This window comes from Alligator mississippiensis, chromosome 4 (assembly GCF_030867095.1).
Source record: "Alligator mississippiensis isolate rAllMis1 chromosome 4, rAllMis1, whole genome shotgun sequence".
NCBI lineage: Eukaryota > Metazoa > Chordata > Crocodylia > Alligatoridae > Alligator > Alligator mississippiensis.
Genome location: NC_081827.1, coordinates 148,156,215 through 148,175,618, shown reverse-complemented (window position 1 = coordinate 148,175,618; position 19,404 = coordinate 148,156,215). Strand labels below are relative to the sequence as shown.

At 48.4% G+C, this 19,404-nt stretch overlaps 1 protein-coding gene across 1 annotated transcript; it reads right to left on the bottom strand.

Annotated features, from left to right (window-relative positions):
• Positions 1–7,798: 7,798 nt before the first annotated feature.
• LOC109281913 (C-type lectin domain family 4 member D-like) lies at positions 7,799–18,172 on the bottom strand. The gene is made up of 6 exons (XM_059726778.1): positions 17,653–18,172; positions 14,991–15,107; positions 10,514–10,591; positions 8,843–8,994; positions 8,476–8,603; positions 7,799–8,139 (listed from the first exon to the last, which is right to left on the bottom strand). Exons 1-6 carry the CDS (start codon positions 17,717–17,719, stop codon positions 7,986–7,988), a joined length of 696 nt encoding a protein of 231 aa, XP_059582761.1. The 5' UTR covers positions 17,720–18,172; the 3' UTR covers positions 7,799–7,985.
• Between the last annotated feature and the right edge of the window lie 1,232 nt (positions 18,173–19,404).

Below are 19,404 nucleotides of genomic sequence, written 5' to 3'. Positions count from 1 at the left end.
TCTCATTGATTTGGCTTGATTCAAATATATCTAATTACAATTCTTTTGATGCATTCTCAACCAAAGCCAGCCTTCAGGGTGAATAAAATGAGTGACTGCCCAGTGTGCAGTGGTCACGGGAGTGCCACACACACACAGGCACACATACATGTGAGCAGCCCATATTCACAGCTCTCGTTCAAGTCCTAGTTGGGGTGAGTGAAGACAGTGAGAAATTCTTGTTGCAGTGGAAAAGGGGGTCATTGTGTTTTCCCTCTTTCTCCACTCTAGGTACCTAGGCCCTATATTTCTTGTTATTTGACATTTTGTACATTTTATATTTTGCCAACCAGTATTGTTTGTTCAGCTGTTTGTATTCTATATTTTGTTAAACCTGTCCTTTTTCAACTACATGAGTATGTATACGATTGTAACTGCCTAACCTTTATTGAATCCTGCCCCGTTGAGGCGTTGTAGTATCCCCTATACCCCCTGGTTTATACATGTTATGTTCCAGATACTGTTCTCTCATTAAAAGGTATATGGTTAAGTCCCCATTGGTGATCTGGCTCTGCTCTATAGGGAAAAGAGTGTCCCTACACCTCCCACAGTGCTTGTGTTCCTACTCTGATCCCTTCAATTGTACCCCCTCTCCATCTTGGAGTACTGCCCGTGTTACACAAAAGAATACCAAATGGAGTTTTCAAGTTCCTTACAGGACAAGACTAGCATGGTTACATTTCACTACTGTCACACTCTATGTTACATCAGCTACATTACTTCAGTTCATGCTACACTTGACCACTCTTCTGTCTGGTGCACCGCGCCACTCTACCTCCCTGCTGCACTGTGCCCCAACACCCTGCACCCCTGCCTCTGCCTGCAGCAGCACCACCGACTTGGAAGGGCAGTGCCAGGGGGAGGTGCCAGAGAATGATGCCCAAATGCAAGTTTGCTCAGGGTGCCATTTTCCCTAAAGTCAGCTCTGCTCTCAACTGCACATGAGGCTTTTACGTTTGGAATCTGCAGCCCCAGGCAAAATGGTTCCCTTACTTAGGGGATGTCCACATGTGCAATGCAGTGTCTGCAATGCCATAAGTAATCCCATCTCTAACCAGAGATTCTCTTAAATTCCCAAGAGCACAGTTTTTACTCATTTTCGTTAGTTCAGTAACATACTGATGTGTACTTTCTCTTGCTGTTTACCTGCACGTAACAAATCTGTCTTTCAAGGGTCTCACTGTTTTTTGGCATGCATTGCTGCTCAAATTTGAACACTATTACAATTAGCTTCATAATTTGGCCATCTGTGAAGTTAAAGGTCTGGAACAGGCAACAGTAGCAACCAGGTTCAATACCAAATAGGGGTCTTTTAACTATGTCTCAGCCATGTCCTGGAGCTCCTGTGTTTTCGGGGAGTACCTTATGCTGCACCAGGAAGTTCTCCGTCTCCCTGTGGATCTTGTGGAGGCAAAATTGGTCATCCCACATCCAGAAAATAATGGAACCCCACCTTCGGGGCAGCAAGGAATGACATTTTGTTCCCATGATGCATTGCAGACCAATTTCTCAAAGGGCTGTGCTCTGGATGATACGAACAAGACTGGGACAGGGACCTCACAACACCAGGAAATGCGATGATTGGGGTACCAATGAGCCAGCCATCTGTGGTGTGGAGGGGATCTTTGTGGTTGGAGTCACCCAAAGAAGTTTGCTTGCATAATGTTACTGAAAAGAGGAAGCTACTCCTCTGTGGGAACTGTTTGTGTGTGTGTCATTCAAGGTAACTGAAGGTCACTGCATCGCCCTCTAACATTTCATTCCCTCTTCCCCTTTTCTCATGACCCACTCTGCCCAGCCCCATCTCTCCCTGCTTCCCTGCTCACTGGCACTTTTCCATCTTCTCCAACTACTGTTTCCTGGTATCTCAGATCTTTCTCCTAATCTGACCTTATTCCTCAGCCCTTGCCCTTTGCCTTCTCCACCGCCTCACCCACCCACTGCCCTCAGAACGGAGGAAAGGATTCCCCAGCGATCAACTCACCTCTAGGGCTCAGGCTCCCCTTCATGCTTATCACCTAGTCCAGGGGCTCACTGTCCTCTCCAGTGACCCCAGATTGCACATATGCAAACGCACACACCCACGTAAACTCCCAGAAACTCCCCTGCACACGCCTGGCTACCAGCACACCGTTGTCCTTTGGCAGAGCATTCTACCAGCTGCACTGATCCAACATGACAAGGGCTGGTGCCTGGTGGGATTGAGCGCTCAGGCTGAGCTGGAGCCTGAAGTTCCCCTGCAGGGAGTGGCATGGAGGGGAGGGGATATTTCAACAACTCTTGTGTCAGCTTGATTCTTACTGGACACTCCTTGCCTACAAGTGGAACTAGACAGATCACAACACCCTCCCCGCTCCTTCACAATAAGCATGAAGGCAAGGAAATAGCAATGGCGAAAGAAATGAGGAAGAGGAACATCCCACAATCAATCTCATGCTATGAATCATGCAGCTTCACAACAGGCAAGGCAATCCCTGTCTCTGCTGAGTTGGGCTTTGATATGAGACAGCAAGAGAGGCAAGTACAATAGGGATCCAGTATAATTCACTTTTCCTGACTGAGCCCAGTTTATCCTGAATCATGTTCTGTGTGATCCTGTCCCTACTGTCTCCATCTGACACTCACTGCTGCCCTGTCACCACCACTCACCCACTGCTTCCCCATCCTTGCTGTCATTCATTTGCACGCAATCTCCATGTTATTCCTGAGGTTCTCAGCAATGACTGTATGTTGGTGTCCATGTCACCAATATAAAGATTGAACCATGTGAGGGTAGAACTATTGCCTGAGGAGCCTCAGAAGGACCAGTGGCAATGGTCAGAGAGATAGCAGCAGAGGCACCCATCTACTGACCTGACACGTCATCCTAGGATGGGGGCTGCTGCCTAGGGCCATAGGTTCCCATGTCTCATAAGGTCCAAGGACTGATATCCTTCCATTTCCACTGACAAAATCCAGTCCCTCTCATTGATTTGGCTTGATTCAGATATATCTAATTACAATTCTTTTGATGCATTCTCAACCACAGCTGGCCTTAAGGGTGAGTAAAATGAGTAACTGCCCAGGGTGCTGTGGTCAGGGTGGTGCCACATGCACACAGATGCACGCGTGTGAGCGGCCTTCATTCACCGCTCTCTCTCTACCCAACCCAACCCAGCCCCACTCCACCCCCCGCTGGCCCTCATCCCAGGCAAGAGGACTGTTGCTCAGCCAGGCTCCCTTCACCTCTAAGCAGTGCTCAGGAAAAGCCAAGCCAGGCACATGCAGAGGGGTAGTGCCTGCTCCAGTCTGCCTGCCATGCTCCCACACAGCAGTAGCAGTGCTTCTGTTACACAAATTGACAATTACTCAAATCACAAGCGAGACCTTCAGGGCAGCAAGGAATGACAATTTGTTCCCATGATACATTGCAGACCGATTTCTCGAAGGGCTTTGCTCTGGATGATATAAACAAGCCTGGGACATAACTTTATAGACGTGCACATGTAAACAGGTGGTTAAATTATAACTGGAGATGTGGATGGATGGACATAAGAGGGACACGGTTGGGTCTTGACTCCTGCATCCTCCTCCTGGAAGCTGAACCTCACCTTTCAACTTGCAGTTGCAAGGCCACTGGGACAGGAAGATAACCCTGATATGAGCATGATGCCCCATCTGGGATGAGGACAGTCATTATACTTAGCAGCAGCAGCTGTGAATACATAGCAGGTGGCATTTCCCCTTCACCCTGTTCAGGTGAATGCCCCAGCTCTCTCCTTGCCATTCTCCCCCAAACCCCTTGGCTGAGGGCATAGGCAGATTTAGTGACATCACAGGTTAGACTTGGGCAAAATGGGCTTTCTTCCACTTTCAGTATGTTCAACAGCTTTTTTCCCACAAAATAACAGGATTGATGTGTTCAAGCCCCTGAACATGGTATCCTCCTCTCTGATTCTTCCTGCATAGCCACAGCCCAACTGCCAGGGTCCCTAAAGCTCTCCTTCTTATACCTCCCTGGGAGCTGCCCCAGGCAAGGGGTGTCTACCCCCTACTTGTTCTCACATCCAGGATGAAGCAACTCCCATCAGGTGTGTAAAGAAGGGTACTTGTGCCCGAAAGCTTGCAAAGAACATTTTTCCAAATACTCGGGTGGTCTAATAAAAGATATCACATCTACCCAAAAAACCTTGTCTGCATATCTCCCATCAGTTATTTGTTGGTGAAACTAAACAAATTGAATGAAAAGACAGATGACAGTACATATTGTTCCCGGTCTTCCTCCTGGGGGAGGTTGTTCTTTCCTGCACTTAGACAACAGTGCACTTCTCAGAGCTGAGGAAACTGTGTCTCCTGGGTATCTGGAACTGGCAGGAGATGCTCCAATGTCAGAAGTGTGCTGTTAGGAAGGTCCCAGGGAAAGGAGCAAGGAGGAGTGGGAGAATTGCAGCCAGTGAGTCAGCTGGAGAGATCCCCCTACTTCCCTCTGTGCTACCCCAGGGCACGGATTGGCACATTCTGATCATGTTTCCCCGGTAGATCTGCTCTTGGCTAGACCAAAACACTCTAGTAAAATTGAGGACAGGGCCCTCATTCCCTGTGTCCTTTCATTACCCTCTTCCAAAGGCCCCCCTCCCCTCTCCACGTGCACACGTGCATTACCCCATATATTGCACTGTGGGACTAAGGGAGATGTGGTAACCAAACCCAGTGTCCCTCTCAGTGATTACTTATGCTATACTCTTGGATCTGTGGTGTCTGATCTACCTACTGTCACTCAGTTTCCACTTCCAGGAAACTCAGAAGAGGTAGTAAACCTTTCCTGTCCCTGCTCTAGCAGTTCCTTTTCCCCAGATGAGCATGAAATACTGGATAAAAACAAAATCTAATCTCAGCAGCTGCAGGAGCTGAACAGACAGCACAAGGCATCAAGGGAACGCTGTAGTGAGGTAGCCCTGTTTCAAAGCAGGTGTGCAAAGGGTTCGTTGGGGGAGGCCAACAGGGACAGGGGGGCAGACTTTAGGAGGAACAGTAAATTCAAAAGCATAAGAAATCACTGAAACCTAATGGAAGGAATTGCAAGATTGGATTGTAAACCCTGGGTCACGGCCTACTTAGCAAAGAGATGAAAATTGAGGAGTGACAGGAACACTCTGTGCTGAGGACACCAACTTCTGTTCTAGAGCTATGGATGACTCTGAGCCCCAGGATGCTGAATGCCTGGGGATCACTGTTCTCCTTCTATGTCCTTTCACAGCCTTAAATGAAGTGAGCATCAGCCCATGAAAGCTTGTGCTACACACACACATGCACACTAGGGCTTTGCCAAATATCATGGGCCATTTTATTTTGACACTGTTTTGACTCATTTCAAGGTCAAAACAGCAAAATCGAAGTGAAAGAAAGTCCATCGAAATAGCCTCAAAACAAAGCGAGGTTAGTTGAAACATTTCAACTATAGCACTGGGGATGGCAAGTCAGTCCAGCTGGCCTGACTCCTGCCCCCTGCGGGGTCTAGAGGTTTTAACCACGCTGTGGCTTAACATATACATGTAACATGAGTTTTGCTTTCAAGATTTTGGGGTACAGTTTCCCCAAACCCCCTGCACCTCCCCCCTTGAAACTTGGCAGGCTTCTTGCCCTTGGAAGGGGCTACCATTCCTGCAGGTGCCATCCAAATCAGGCTAGAAATGACAAAGTTAGAGGCTGGTTCAACCTTCCCCATTATAGAATATGGGCAAAATGTCAAAACAGCAGCGAAATGGCAAAACATTTTATCTTGCCTCGTTTTGTTTCGAGGCTGTTTTGACCGTATCTGTTTCATTTTGATTATGCTGTTTTGACCTTGAAACAAGTCTGAACAGCGTTGAAACAAACCTGACCAGTATATCATGTCTTTGTTAAAGTAGAAACTCCCTACTCCGCAGGGAAACAATGTTATCTCTTTCTCTCATGCACTCACACATCCTTTACACTACATATTATTATTCTACTGAGAGAAGGGAGAAGGGGATGTAAGAAGTGTTGCTCCCAAACAATGCTCACGCCGGAGTCTGGTTACATAGAGGCGGATCCCTAGAGCACCACTGGCTTGTCTCCTCCTGGGCTATCATATGAATGTAGTCCTGCGTGGCTGCCATATCTCCCTCCACTACACCAAGCTCATGCGCTGCCTCATGATGTACGACGCAATCCACTGGTAGTGTAACATCTACGTGGAGCACATCACAGGCCACCACCAGTACACTGACTCCACCAGACTCACCGCTGCTGGGCCGGACCCAGAGGGGACGGCCTGAACCCCGCTCTGCACCTGACGGACTTCACATCAAGAGGAATCTTCAGCAATGGACCACCCTGCTCCACCCGAAGATGCCCACGATGAGACTCTATATGGACTGAGATACTTTCCTCGACCCACTTCCTCCACAATTGCGGACCATTGTACAGGCTTGTGTGTATCTATCTTCTTTCTCTCTCAATATCATGATACCCCCTCCCTCCCCTCCCCTTCCCCTCCCACCCCCCCACCCTCCCCGGGCTTAGTTGGCTAATATTGTATTTTCTGTAACCTAGTTGCATTCCCCTCCTCACGCCCATACTTCTTAAGCTAGTCCCTTGCTCGGGCAATCTGTATTTCCCTACTCACTGTCTCATCTTTTTGGATTCATAGTTCTAAACATCTACTAATATAATTCTTGCCCATCTATAACAGCTCCTCTTACCTAATTGGGCAGGAAATTATGGATAAAAAACCCAACAACCAATCTCATCAGCTGCAGGCCGTTGCGAGTGTCACTCAGTGAGAAAATCCAGGTTTGAACAAAGATGGACACCGAATTCTCCGCTCCAATTCTAGGGCAGGTCTGTGTGCAGACGCCCCATTACAAACTCATGAATGAACAGGTACAAGCACCTGCAGTCCCTTTGTATGGACAGGAGTCTGTGCAGGGGTCCTGTGCACCAGGGAGGACTGCTCTGCAGGGCCAGGGACCAGCCTGAGTGCATACACATCTGCATCCAAGTCCCAAATCAGGCAACAAGATCTCTCTCAGCCCCTGCTCCATCAGCCTCCCTGGCACTACCATGACCTACCTGGAGTGCAGGAGGGAGAGTTAGGGGTGGCTTCATGGCACAAGGACAGGTCTGGCCCATGCCAGGGCCAAACAGGCACCTCTCATCGCACATATGCCCTACCCCACACCATTGGGGCAGGAAGGGGTATGGGAGGGAAAGTGGGGCATAGAAACACAACCAGGTGCCTGCAGAATAGGGGCAACTGTGACTGCAGATTGCCACATCATCACAATTGCAACTGCAATTATTTGGCTGCCAGTAAGAGCTGCTTTTACTCACATCCCACCCCACCGCCCCCAGGTCAGTGCCCACACTGGTTGCCCCAGATGCCCTACTGAAGTTATGACACTAGAGGGAAGAAGAGAAGGAGGGCAATGGAGCTGCTGCATTCTCCTTGCCACATAGCAGAAGGAACATTAGGAGGAGCGGTGGCCAGGCAGGAGCCCATGGGCCAAATGTTATCCCTTCATTGACTGTATGTGGCCCATGGGCCCTGAGTTGGATACCCCTGATTTATGTGATTCACATGGATCAGGGGTCAGGTGCCAGGCAGAGAGTTTTGCTGCTCTCCTTCCCAAAGGGCTGCACGTTTCTCACTTTTCCCTATGGAGATGTCACAGGCAGCTTTGCTTACGTGACAAGCAAAGCCTGCTGCAATTCTCCACTTCCCTCTTTCCAGCATTTTCCATATTTTATGTTATTTTTCCAGAAGAACTTTATTGGGGAGCTCAGAGCACTTCCTGCAGGAACTTTCTTGCCGCCCGCCCAGAGTATGTCCCGTCCAGCTGTAAAGGCTCTTCTCAACCCCTCTACCAGACATCCCTGGGAGATGCCTGCAGCACAGGACAGACTGTCTCTGGGCACCCATCCTGCATGGGAGGCGTCTCTCTTCAAATAAAGGCTGCTGCAGCTTCACAAATTCGATTCAAAGAAGTGGAACATGGAACGTCATTCCAGTTTTGCCTCGCTTGTGTTCTTGAATGCACCTGGAATGAAGTGCACTGCTCCGTTTTGGGACTACTGGGCTCCCCAGGTTTCCAGAACCTGCAAGACAGAAGCCCCAGGGTCAGAAACTCACCACTAGGAGGTTCACTGGGGAACAAGCTGTGAGTGATGAGGATGGAGGGAGAGGGACAACTGCAACCTGCGACTCACCCAGTGCTCCACCAGCTCCCTCAAGGCTGCTCCCTGAAACAGACTACATCCCCCTGCTCACAGTCCGTCAACTGACTTGCTCCTTCATGGGGATTTTACTCCAGGAGGGGAAACTGTTTTACACTTGCTCTCTCACACACATGCCCAAATGCACCTATTACACTATATGCTGTGGCATTAACATGGGGAAGGATGTAACCACTGCCCCTTCCCGGTGATACTCACGTTGCAGTCTTATTATAGGGGGTCTGATCCACCCAGCACCACTGGGCTTCCACCTCCTGGGCAGACAGACCAATGAAGTAACTTCGCCTGCTTGAAAAAATGGTTTTTGTCCAACTGAGCAGGAAGTCCTGGATAAAGTATGAAAGTGAATATTGCTGTCACCAAGTGCAGGGGCTGAGCAGACAGCAGGACGCAGCATCCCTGCAGGGTGGGAGCCCAGGGGAAGACCAGAGCAGAATGAAGCTGCAGACAAGATTCCCACTCGGACACAGAACAGGCCTGAGTGCAAGGAGGTCCCACCCAGGCTGGCTGTCAACTCCCAGGGGACACCCCCGTCCCTCCCCCCACCACACACAAGTACCTGTACCTGCTCAGCCTGTGTGTTGATCACCACCAGGTGGGAGCCCATCCCCGTGCAGTTCTTCTCACTTTCATCCCAGGACATGCTATCACTGGACAAGTAGTAGCAGTTGGCTCGAAAGGGCTTCCAGCCCATGGGGCAGCATGTCCAGAACTGCTCTGGGAGGGGGGAGAATGCAAAATGCAATAACATTCCTTGTAGCGTAGGTGGGAAACCGCTGCTGGGCTGCCTCTTCTTCACCCCTTTGTACATTGTTTCTACCACTTATTCTGAACAGCTTGAATATCTCCTGCCTCTACCCCTTTGTCTAGACTGGCAGAAAGGATGTGTTGTTAGAAGCTGTTCTCTAACAAAGGCAAAAATCCAATCCAGGTTAACACAGGTTAGTTAATGTGCTTTCAGATCCTCATCTAGACAAAGCCACAGAGCCTCCAGTAATGCGGTTTTCACCCCTTTCCTTAGACATCGTGATTTCATATGGCATCTATATTTGTTATACTCATGAGCTGTTGTTTTAATCAATAGCATACACTGATACATTAATAATTATCTGTCTGTCTTGTATCTATTGAACTATCCATCCAAGTTCTAAGTCAAGTCTAAGTCTGAGGATTCTTTTAGTTATACTAAGTTAAAACCTCATTATAATGCCAGGAGTAAAGCATACTGAAAAGACAGGACTAAGGGGAAGATTCAATTAATGTCTAAAAGGCACATCTTCTTTGCCTGGGCCTGGTTGGGACTGAGTGTCTTAGATTGCTCAGTTTCTGGAGTCCTTTGTTCAAAAATAAATTAGAAGCTACTCTGCTAGGTGTTAAAAAATATGCAGAAATAAATAACTATTGATGCCTGAAGTAGTTTGTTAGTTAATAAGACAGACAGAAAGAAAGACAGACAGACAAGCAAGCTATGTAGATTACGGCATTCTATTGACCCATTAAGCCTGCTACATTGTCCAGTTGGTACAGATGAAAAGATGGGCAATGTTTTGCCTGTGATGCTGGTTAGTATATTCGTAATTCTTATAGTCCAGGGGTGTCAGACTCATCTGGCCCCATGAGTGGTGTGGGGCTGGTTCACAGGCCGGATCAGGCCCATGGACCGCCTGCCCATCTGCCTTTTCTAGCACATGTGGCAACTTGGCCTGAGTAAGTGCCATGGGCAGCACACATCCCAGGCACTGTGTGCAGGACCAGTCTAGTGCACCATGTGGGCCAACTGGGCAATCACCAGGGGTTGGATTATAAGACTCTGGCAGGCCCATGGGCTGTATGTTTGACACTCCTGTCATAGCCAATAAACTGAGTCTGATTAGTTTGGGCTTCTGAGCATTTCCTTTAACAAACAGTCAAGAGATGGACTTGTCCTCTGTCTAACAGGCCAGGGTGTTAGCAAATGTCTCGTTCTCCCCAAGTATTGTCCCTTTTATCCATCTCTCAGCTACACTAATCCTTCTCTGTCCTGGTAGCTGACAGTACAGTGGCACTTCTTTTTCCTTATGCTTCACTAAGTGTGTATAAACTTCATCTTGAGCTCACCTCTCCTAGTAAGTCAGTCTCCCCAGCATCCTATAACTGCTGTCAGTCAAGTACTGAATGTGAATGAGGCCCCCAACCCTAAATGCTGATACTGGGGATAATTCCCCACTTGCCCTCTTTCTTTTACATACTGACTGACCTTTGCTCCCAGGTGTCCCCAGGGCACAGCGCCACTCTGGAAAAGTCTCAGGCAGTCCATGACCTTTATGGAGGATAACTGGAAAAAAGTGGAAAAAAATGACTACAATATTCTTCTCCCCCTTCTCATGTGAACAACCCAGTTTCTTCATCTTCTGGCAAGAAATGCCTCTTCCTCAGTGCCCCCTCCCCCTCCCTTGCACACACTTCTATTGGCTCTTTATCATGTTTACAATGTCAGCAGACATGTTCCTTGACCTCCCTCCTGCTTGTGGGGAGCAACTGTATAATTATATACTCATGCATCTCAATCAAGAAAGGAAAAAAGTGTGACACACACATGAAACTGGGTGTGACCAAGCAACAGCTCTAGTGATTCATAGATTCATAGATGTTAGGGTCGGAAGGGACCTCAGTAGATCATCAAGTCCGACCCCCTGCATAAGCAGGAAAGAGTGCTGGGTCTAGATGACCCCAGCTAGATGCTCGTCTAACCTCCTCTTGAAGACCCCCAGGGTAGGGGAGAGCACCACCTCCCTTGGGAGCCCATTCCAGACCTTGGCCACTCGAACTGTGAAGAAGTTCTTCCTAATGTCCAATCTAAATCTGCTCTCTGCTAGCTTGTGGCCATTGTTTCTTGTAACCCCCGGGGGCGCCTTGGTGAATAAATCCTCACCAATTCCCTTCTGTGCCCCCGTGATGAACTTACAGGCAGCCACAAGGTCGCCTCTCAACCTTCTCTTGCGGAGGCTGAAAAGGTCCAGTTTCTCTAGTCTCTCCTCGTAGGGCTTGGTCTGCAGGCCCTTGACCATACGAGTTTCCCTTCTCTGGACCCTCTCCAGGTTATCCTCATCCTTCTTGAAGTGTGGCGCCCAGAATTGCACGCAGTACTCCAACTGCGGTCTGACCAACGCCCTATAGAGGGGAAGTATCACCTCCCTGGACCTATTCGTCATGCATCTGCTGATGCACGGTAAAGTGCCATTGGCTTTTCTGATGGCTTCGTCACACTGCCGGCTCATGTTCATCTTGGAGTCCACTAGGACTCCAAGATCCCTTTCCACCTCTGTGCCACCCAGCAGGTCATTCCCTAGGCTGTAGGTGTGCTGGACATTTTTCCTCCCTAGGTGCAGCACTTTGCATTTCTCCTTGTTGAACTGCATCCTGTTGTTTTCTGCCCACTTGTGCAACCTATCCAGGTCTGCCTGCAGCTGTTTCCTGCCCTCCGGCGTGTCCACTTCTCCCCATAGCTTTGTGTCATCTGCACACTTGGACAGAGTACATTTCACTCCCTCGTCCAAGTCGCTGATGAAGACATTAAAGAGTATCGGTCCAAGGACCGAACCCTGCTGGACCCCACTGCCCACACCCTTCCAGGTCGAGACCGACCCATCTACCACGACTCTTTGGGTGCGACCCTCTAGCCAATTCACCACCCACCGGACTGTGCAGTCATCCACATCACAGCCTCTTAACTTGTTCACCAGTATGGGGTGGGATACCGTATCGAAGGCCTTCCTGAAGTCTAAGATGATGATCTTAATGAGCTCAAAAAATATACAGAATCATTTTTTTCACTGTACAAAACATACAACTACAATCATAGGATGAAGGTACTATAGACTTTATTATGGATAAATATAAGACACTCATTGGACCAAAGAACTGATGATTACATGGGGTCCAGTGACCCTGACCTGATTATATTCATTATGAGCAAATTAATATCCGTGATTCTCCCAAAGTGCTAATATCCTAAAGCCCGTGAAATATATCAGCAGTTTTAATCATATGGGACAATCTAGAAAAATCTTAATGAAATGTGTCAGATGCTTAAGAAGGGTCTTAGATGGAGAGAGGTCAAAAGAAAGGAGACAACTTTGCTTAAAAACTAAGCCTAATTTAATGGCAAAATGACAGCAGGAATTAGATTTTAAAAGTATTGGTATAGCAAAAAGAAAAAAAAATGGGGAAACAGATAATAATCAATATTAAAAATTGTAATCAGCAGAACAACAATATGAAAAACTTAACAGGGAAGGACAAAGGAAGACAACAGGACAAAAATCCATAGTGGCTCAGGACAATACCAAAGAATTTTTTTTAAGCATCTCAGGAACAAAGACATACCAATAAATCCCATAAATAGGTGTAGATGTAGGCAGAAAATTGTCAATTACAAAATACTAAAGGCAGAAGTATTCAATCAATATTTCTGTTCTGTATTTGGAAACAAGCAGGGTGATGCATTCATTTTACACAACTATAATGAGCTTATCCAGTCTAGCTTAAATTGACAGCCTCAGATAACTTGTACCCAAAGTCTTAAAAAAGAGTTAGCTGAGTATATTGCTGGACCACTGATTATGGGGGCCACGAGGCAAGAGGGCTCCATTCCACCCCCTTCCCTCACAGCTCTGGCCATTCAGCAGACAGCAGCTCCCTCTTCTTCCTCCTGACAGCCCAGGGGGTAAAGCTGGGCCTCAGCACAGCCCCTACCCCCATGTGAATAATTAACCCTGAAAGGAACCCAAGTTCCCTAAAGTATTCTGCTTTTGACACCTTTATGTAATACCTGATCTAACCAGGGTTAATTTTTCGCACAATCAGACATTTTTAAAACACCCTTCAGCTGTGCACATGTGGTAAGTCATGGCTACAGAGTGCTTTCAGGGGCCTCATCGCTCAAAAACTGTCACTTCTGCTTTTGCCCAAAGTCTTAAAATCAAGCCTGGAAGCTTTTCTTGAAGATGTGACTCAATCACCTATGTTATATTAGGCTCACTACAGGAGCAACTGAGCAAGACTCCATGGCCTTCTGTCAGATAACATAGTCTAAAGCAGTGGTCCTCAAACTTTTTTGTACCAGGACCCATTTGTAAACATCAGTGGTCAGTCCCGACCCAGTGCCCCTCAGTCCTGACCCAGTGCTCTCACCCCCAGGCTCCAACCCCACCCAGTATGTGGGGGTGGGGGCAGCAGAAGATGTAGGGCATGGGGGGCTCTAAGCAGCCCCTTGCAAGCTCGAACTTTGACAGCCTGCAAAGGAAAAGCCACATTTTCCCACATTTTTCTCTTTTAAAGGAGAATCCATTTTTAAAGTTTGTTCATGACCCTTTCATAAATTCTTGCAACCCACTTTTGGGTCATGACCCATGGGTTGAGACACACTTGTCTAAATGTCCCTCTTAGCTTCAGAATCAACAAAAAACATGTCTCCGACTGCTGAATGCAGCTTGGATGAGAAGAGGGAACAAAAACACTTGTGAAACAGTGTACAACAGTACAGTACTCAACAGCACTCTGTACTGACACTTAGTCCAGAACCCTGCAGGACTGAATAGTTGGCCCCCAGGGAGCAAGAGCAAACTAAGTGTGGGCAACCAGGGCACAAGCTGACATAAAGGCAGTGCTAGAATGGACTCAAAAGGGAATTGCTTTGTTGTGCTGCCAAATCTAGGATTGCCCCTTGTTACTAGTGCCTATAATCAGCAGCACTCTGTCCCTAATCCCCTTATCAGCCCAGTTTCCAGTAAGGGATGGGCATAGCCAGAAGCCAGGGGGTCAATGCAGCCCCCAACTGCAGCCACTGGCTGGGGTGATGGCTAGGGTGATGTGGGTGAGCCACAATGCAGATGCAGTATAGGTTGAGCCAGTCAATGCACCTGGTAGTTGCTGCATTAACCTCTTGGCTGCTGGATGTGCCAACACCTGTCCCTGCAGCAGCTGCCCAGGACACAAACCTTACCAGTTATGCTTCTACCAGGGAGGACATGTGCCTTGGACAGGTGCAGAGAACTTTGGCTCTTAGGGAAGATCCTATGAGAAATTGGAAAGCCTGTCCAGGAACTGATATTTTAGAGGCAAATGGCTCTGTACTCCACTTCCCCTGAGCTGCCCTGGCTCCATGAGCCAGTGCCAAACTGGAACCAGTATCCAAAGGATGAAAGACCCTGAACCCCACCTCAGAGCCACCCACAGCCCCTAACCTGGTTTCCTGATATTGCTCTATCTATTGTATCTAGATCTCTATAAACCATTACACGCCTTTGCAGCCACAGTCCTCTAGGTCAATCCCCTGCACACCATGCAGCTCCTTCCACTGCCCAAGCCTACTCTGATATCCCAGATGTGCTCTATCCATGACACCAGCTTGCCTGCTGCCAAGGTCTAATCTGCCCCATTTCTTCCTTCTTCTACCCTTTGTCAGGAAAGAGAGATTGGGCCCTGTATACTATTCCTCAGGCTTTTTCCCCAGGCCCAAATATTTGGATGCCCACTTGCTCGCATGATGAGTTTTTCCCAGTCTGACGGACCCCCAGGCCCACTCCCTGTCAGGAACATTCCCAAATTATCCAGCAGGCTATTATACTCTTGGCTCCAATTTATTCATTTACTCTCTGCTTTCTTCCCTCAAGAGCTCTCCTCAAACACTTACCTTTTCTCTCTAGATAATCCATCAGTCCACGTGCACTTACCAATAAGAGTGATGATGAGCGCAACACACAGCAACAGCAAAAGAGCTGAGACCAACCATGGGACCCATAGTTTGGGTTTGCAGGGTTCACGCTGAGGTGTGCTCTTCTCTGGAGGTGCTAATTTTGAAGAAACCCCCAAAACAACACCAGTCAGTTTTGCTCAGATCAGCCCTGTCAACTAGAGGGAAACAACCTCCAATGGGGAGCTGGGGCCTGTCTGGTGTCTATGGGGAGCGACACTGAAGCATAACCAAGGAGCTGTAGGAGGAGGGAAGGGAGCGGGACACACTCTGAGAGGGAAGGGGAGGTGACCATCCCCTTGGAAGAGTGGCTTTTTCAGGTGGCAGCAAGGAGTATGGAGGTGGACATAAGAGCATGGAGTGTCAGGGAGGGGAAAGGAAACAAGCCTTCACTGCTGCAGGATGGAGGGAACAAGGAGGGCTGCCATTATTGTGCTAGTTCAAATCCAGAGAAAAATTGGTGTTTTCCTTGTGCAAAATCCTTGATTCCCCCAGCAGCAGAAACAGCTGCCAGGAGACAGGTGGGGCTATGCACAGTCAGGGGCCCAGGAGTGTGCTGTGCTGAGAACACATGTGTTACTCCTAGAGCACACAGTGAGTGTGCTGACAGCTATCAGGACTGGATAGACATTTTCCACTGAAACACTGTTTTTATGGAAAACTGGTTTGGGCAGCCTCCCCCCTAACATTCAAAGAAAGCAACTGGTTTCATTTCCCACATAGCCATACATTTTCCTGCTAACCAGCCATGAGTCAAAGCCCAGACTCAGTTCCTGGAAGCATGTGGTCATGCCTATGTCTGAATCCTGGAAGGCAGGGCAAGGGGCCCCTCCCCAGGGAGGATTTAAAAAACCCAATTCCAGTCTTTCCTGGCCCATTCCAATGACAAAATAGTGCTTGCTCAAGGATCATTCCCGTCTCTGTTTTTCTCAGTCTCTTTCTCTCTCTTTTACTACATAGCTTCACCAAGCAGAATCCTATTTTACTTAACTGATGACTAAAGTGCAATTTTTAACCTACTCTGAGTTATCTTATTATTGTGTAGCAGAAATCAATTCTATACCCCTTCCTGGACATGTAAGTCACCTGTTAAATGAATAAGATTGCCTTAAGAGCACTCAGACATCTCCCTATTCCCTGTACGTAACCAGGAGAGGTAATAGATTTGCCCATATAAGATAATCAGGGAACTCAAGGTAAGGGACAAGACTGTGGGCAGTCTGTGGTCACCTTTGTTCACCACTACCATGGCCAACGTGGCCCAAGCAATTCCTCATGATTGCCACAACAGTAAATGTCACATACATGGGTGGACCCAGGAGAGGGTTAAGTGGGTGCAGCCACACCCTCTCCAGCTGTGCTGAGTATGTCCAATGCAGAGCTCTGTCTATTCAAGGATCTATCTAAGCTTAACAGCTGTTTGGAGCCGGGTCCTGCTGGAGCCACTGGTTTTGTGCAACTCTGGAGCCCAGCACTCAACCCCTGGGCCCTAGACCCCTGTGAAAGCAGTGGCTCTGGCATGCGCCCATGCAATGTATGACGGGCTAGCTGGCAGTGACCTAGCCCAGGGGTTTTGAAAGGGCAAAAGATGACTGGAGGACTTGGGATTCCCTTTCCTCACCAATCAGGCCCCAGAGATTCACCCCTCATGTCCCCTGATTGGCCCTTGGGTCACCTGCAGGGGAATAAAAGGGGCAGCACAGCTGACTCAGGGAGAGACCAGCAGGAGACCATGTAACATGCTTAGAGCAGGGAATATGTCTCCTGTTGACTAAGTGCTCTATAAATTGACATCTGTATGCATGTTATTTTGGTTGGCAGAAATAATTTGGCTCCTAAATATTCATTCTTCTGCAGGAGAAAAAAAAAAGCACAAAATTGGGTCATGTTCCAAATCACAACTACTTCTTCCCTTCCAAATCTCAGGGTGTTCTGTTCAAGCCCCTCTCTCCTTGGTAGACTTTGGTCCCTTCTTCTCCCAGTGCATTCCCTCATCCACCCAACATCATCTCCACCCCTCTACAGCCAGTGCTGTGTTGAGGGTCCAGAGGACAAGACACCATGATAAAACCAGATCTTGGTTAGCACTCCTCTTACCCAGCAACCAGAGATGCTGATGAAGCTGCCCGGCCTCTGTAGAGATGCTGCCTCTACTGCCTCTGACCTAGCACTGTTAGGCAATGTTGATGCTGCCTATGAAGGGTCCCTGCAGCTCTGCCATCAACATTGTGAAGGGAACAGACACCAGTAATATCTTAGTTCTCTTCGTTGGCTAGTCACAGGTATTGCTCTAATTCCTCCATCTACCCTTTTTCACCTTGTTTACCACGTAACCTTATGTGTATTACCTAGAGGTGGCCTCCTCTGTATCAATCTTTCAGAGCCATAATTTTCTTCTTACTCCCTTCCACCATAAAAATCCCCCAGATTTGCTTCTCAGGTGTTGGAGAAAAGTTTGCTTTTATCAGCATTTTCTTAGCACCAGGAAAGAACTGCTGCCTTGAGGTGTCAGGCCCCACAGTCCATTCACTGAGTCTCCAACGACCTGAGGCTGGACTGGAAACAGCCCCATAGAATTAGAAGAGTCCATAAACCACTACACAAACCCTCAGCCCCATCCCCCTGAACAGCCATGAATTTACCTTTGGCCTCTACAGGGAGCAGCGTGTCCTTGAACTTAACCTCAGCGTAGGTTATCTCCAATGCCATCCAGAGACTGGTCAGTGACCCTTGGGGTTTTCTTTCCTTATAGTCCTGTCACATTCAGAGCTGGCCTTTCTGTTTGGTGGAGCTTGGAGTGACTCTCACTACTGCGGGACACTCTCCTGGCCAACGGAAAAGTTGGAAGCCTTGAGACTACCTGACAAGTACTCAGATGCCAAAAATGCCCTGGGCAGCTCTGGTGCTTCCGAACCCAGGAAACCAGATAGAGCTTTCTGCAAATCCAAGAGTTAAAAAAAAAAAGGAAGAAGAGGAATTAAATAGTTAAGAAGGAAGTTGCAATCTTCCCTTTGCAATGACAAGGCAGTCCCTTCCCCACTAGGACAATATTTTCCTTCCTTTGTTGTTCTAGCCCTGTTTCTCTCTCTCTTTCCATCTCTGTATGCCTTTTCTGCTTTTTAGTTTCCTTGCTCCCCTCTTCTTTTCTCTGAGTCTTTCTTTCTGATTCTAGCAGTCTGTGGTTGACTCCACTGCTTCATCTGCACTTGCAAAATTACCCTTTGTGAATGACTCATGCCAGAAAAAGATGCAAGTGACCCAACACAGAACATTGCTTAACCTCCCTGACTGCTGAACACGAGCTAAGAGCAGCTCTGGTTTGTCCCTTCTGCTGAAAAATGTTGGATGTGACATGTCCATGTCTACACTTGTAATGGAACATTGTTCTGCTCCTACCCTCAAGGGACAGGCATTGTAAACAATGGGTGACTGTCCTTCTGTCGTTGAGTGCAACAGGGAGTCAGAGGATACCGAAGCAAGCTAAGCCTGCTAGGTGGGACTAGCACCTAAGCAAGGGCTGGCTTCTGGAACGCTAGCAGGCCAGTAACAACCAGGACTACCCCAGGAGCTAGCTATACCACAATAAGCAGTCCAGGAGCAGACCTCCAGGCAGTACAGAAATAATAACTGAAAGCAGACGAATCAAGATCCAACAGAGGAAGGCAGGTAGGACATCTGATCTAAATGCAGTACTGTGGCAAGGTAGTTTGGCACCTGAGGCAAAGCCCGCAGTGGCAGCCTGCCCTTGCCCCATGCATAGATCTGGGGGACACAATCCCCCATGCTTGCCTGGGAGTGCACGCAGCGGCAGGAGCTGCCCTTCCCCCTTCCCTGCGCATCCCCAAATGAGCCGCTCGTGGCTCCATCCTGTGCCCCACCACAGTTGGGCAGCGCCTGTTGGCACCCCTTGCATGCGGAGCAGTGCCCCACACACACCCTCTTTGCTGCAGCACTGCCTAAATGGAAACCCCTGTGGGCAGCTGAAAAGCCACCTGACTGGAAGGGCTGGGCCTCTTAAGGCACATAAGGCCAGTGCCCAAGATCAGTGCCTGGCCCTAAGCAGGGTGGCTCCAGAAAAGGGACTGATTGGCACTGAAGCTGTCCCAAAAAAGCTGCAAGCAAGGAGCTAGTGGGGAGTCACAGCGTTCAGGGAAGTTTTGACCCAGGAGTTGGGTGGGCACCAGAGGGCATCACAGCTGCCCCTGGGGCCCAGTCCTGCTCAGTTGAGGCACTGGGACCATAGCAGATTGCAGGAGTAAGACAGACAGACAGACTGAAAAAGGAGGAGGAGGAAAGAAAAGCAGGACAAGAACCATGCTAGGCAAAGATTCCTACCCAGGAAGAGCTTCTCATGCCCAAAGGCCTCCATGCCAGAGGCCTGATCTAAAGTCTTT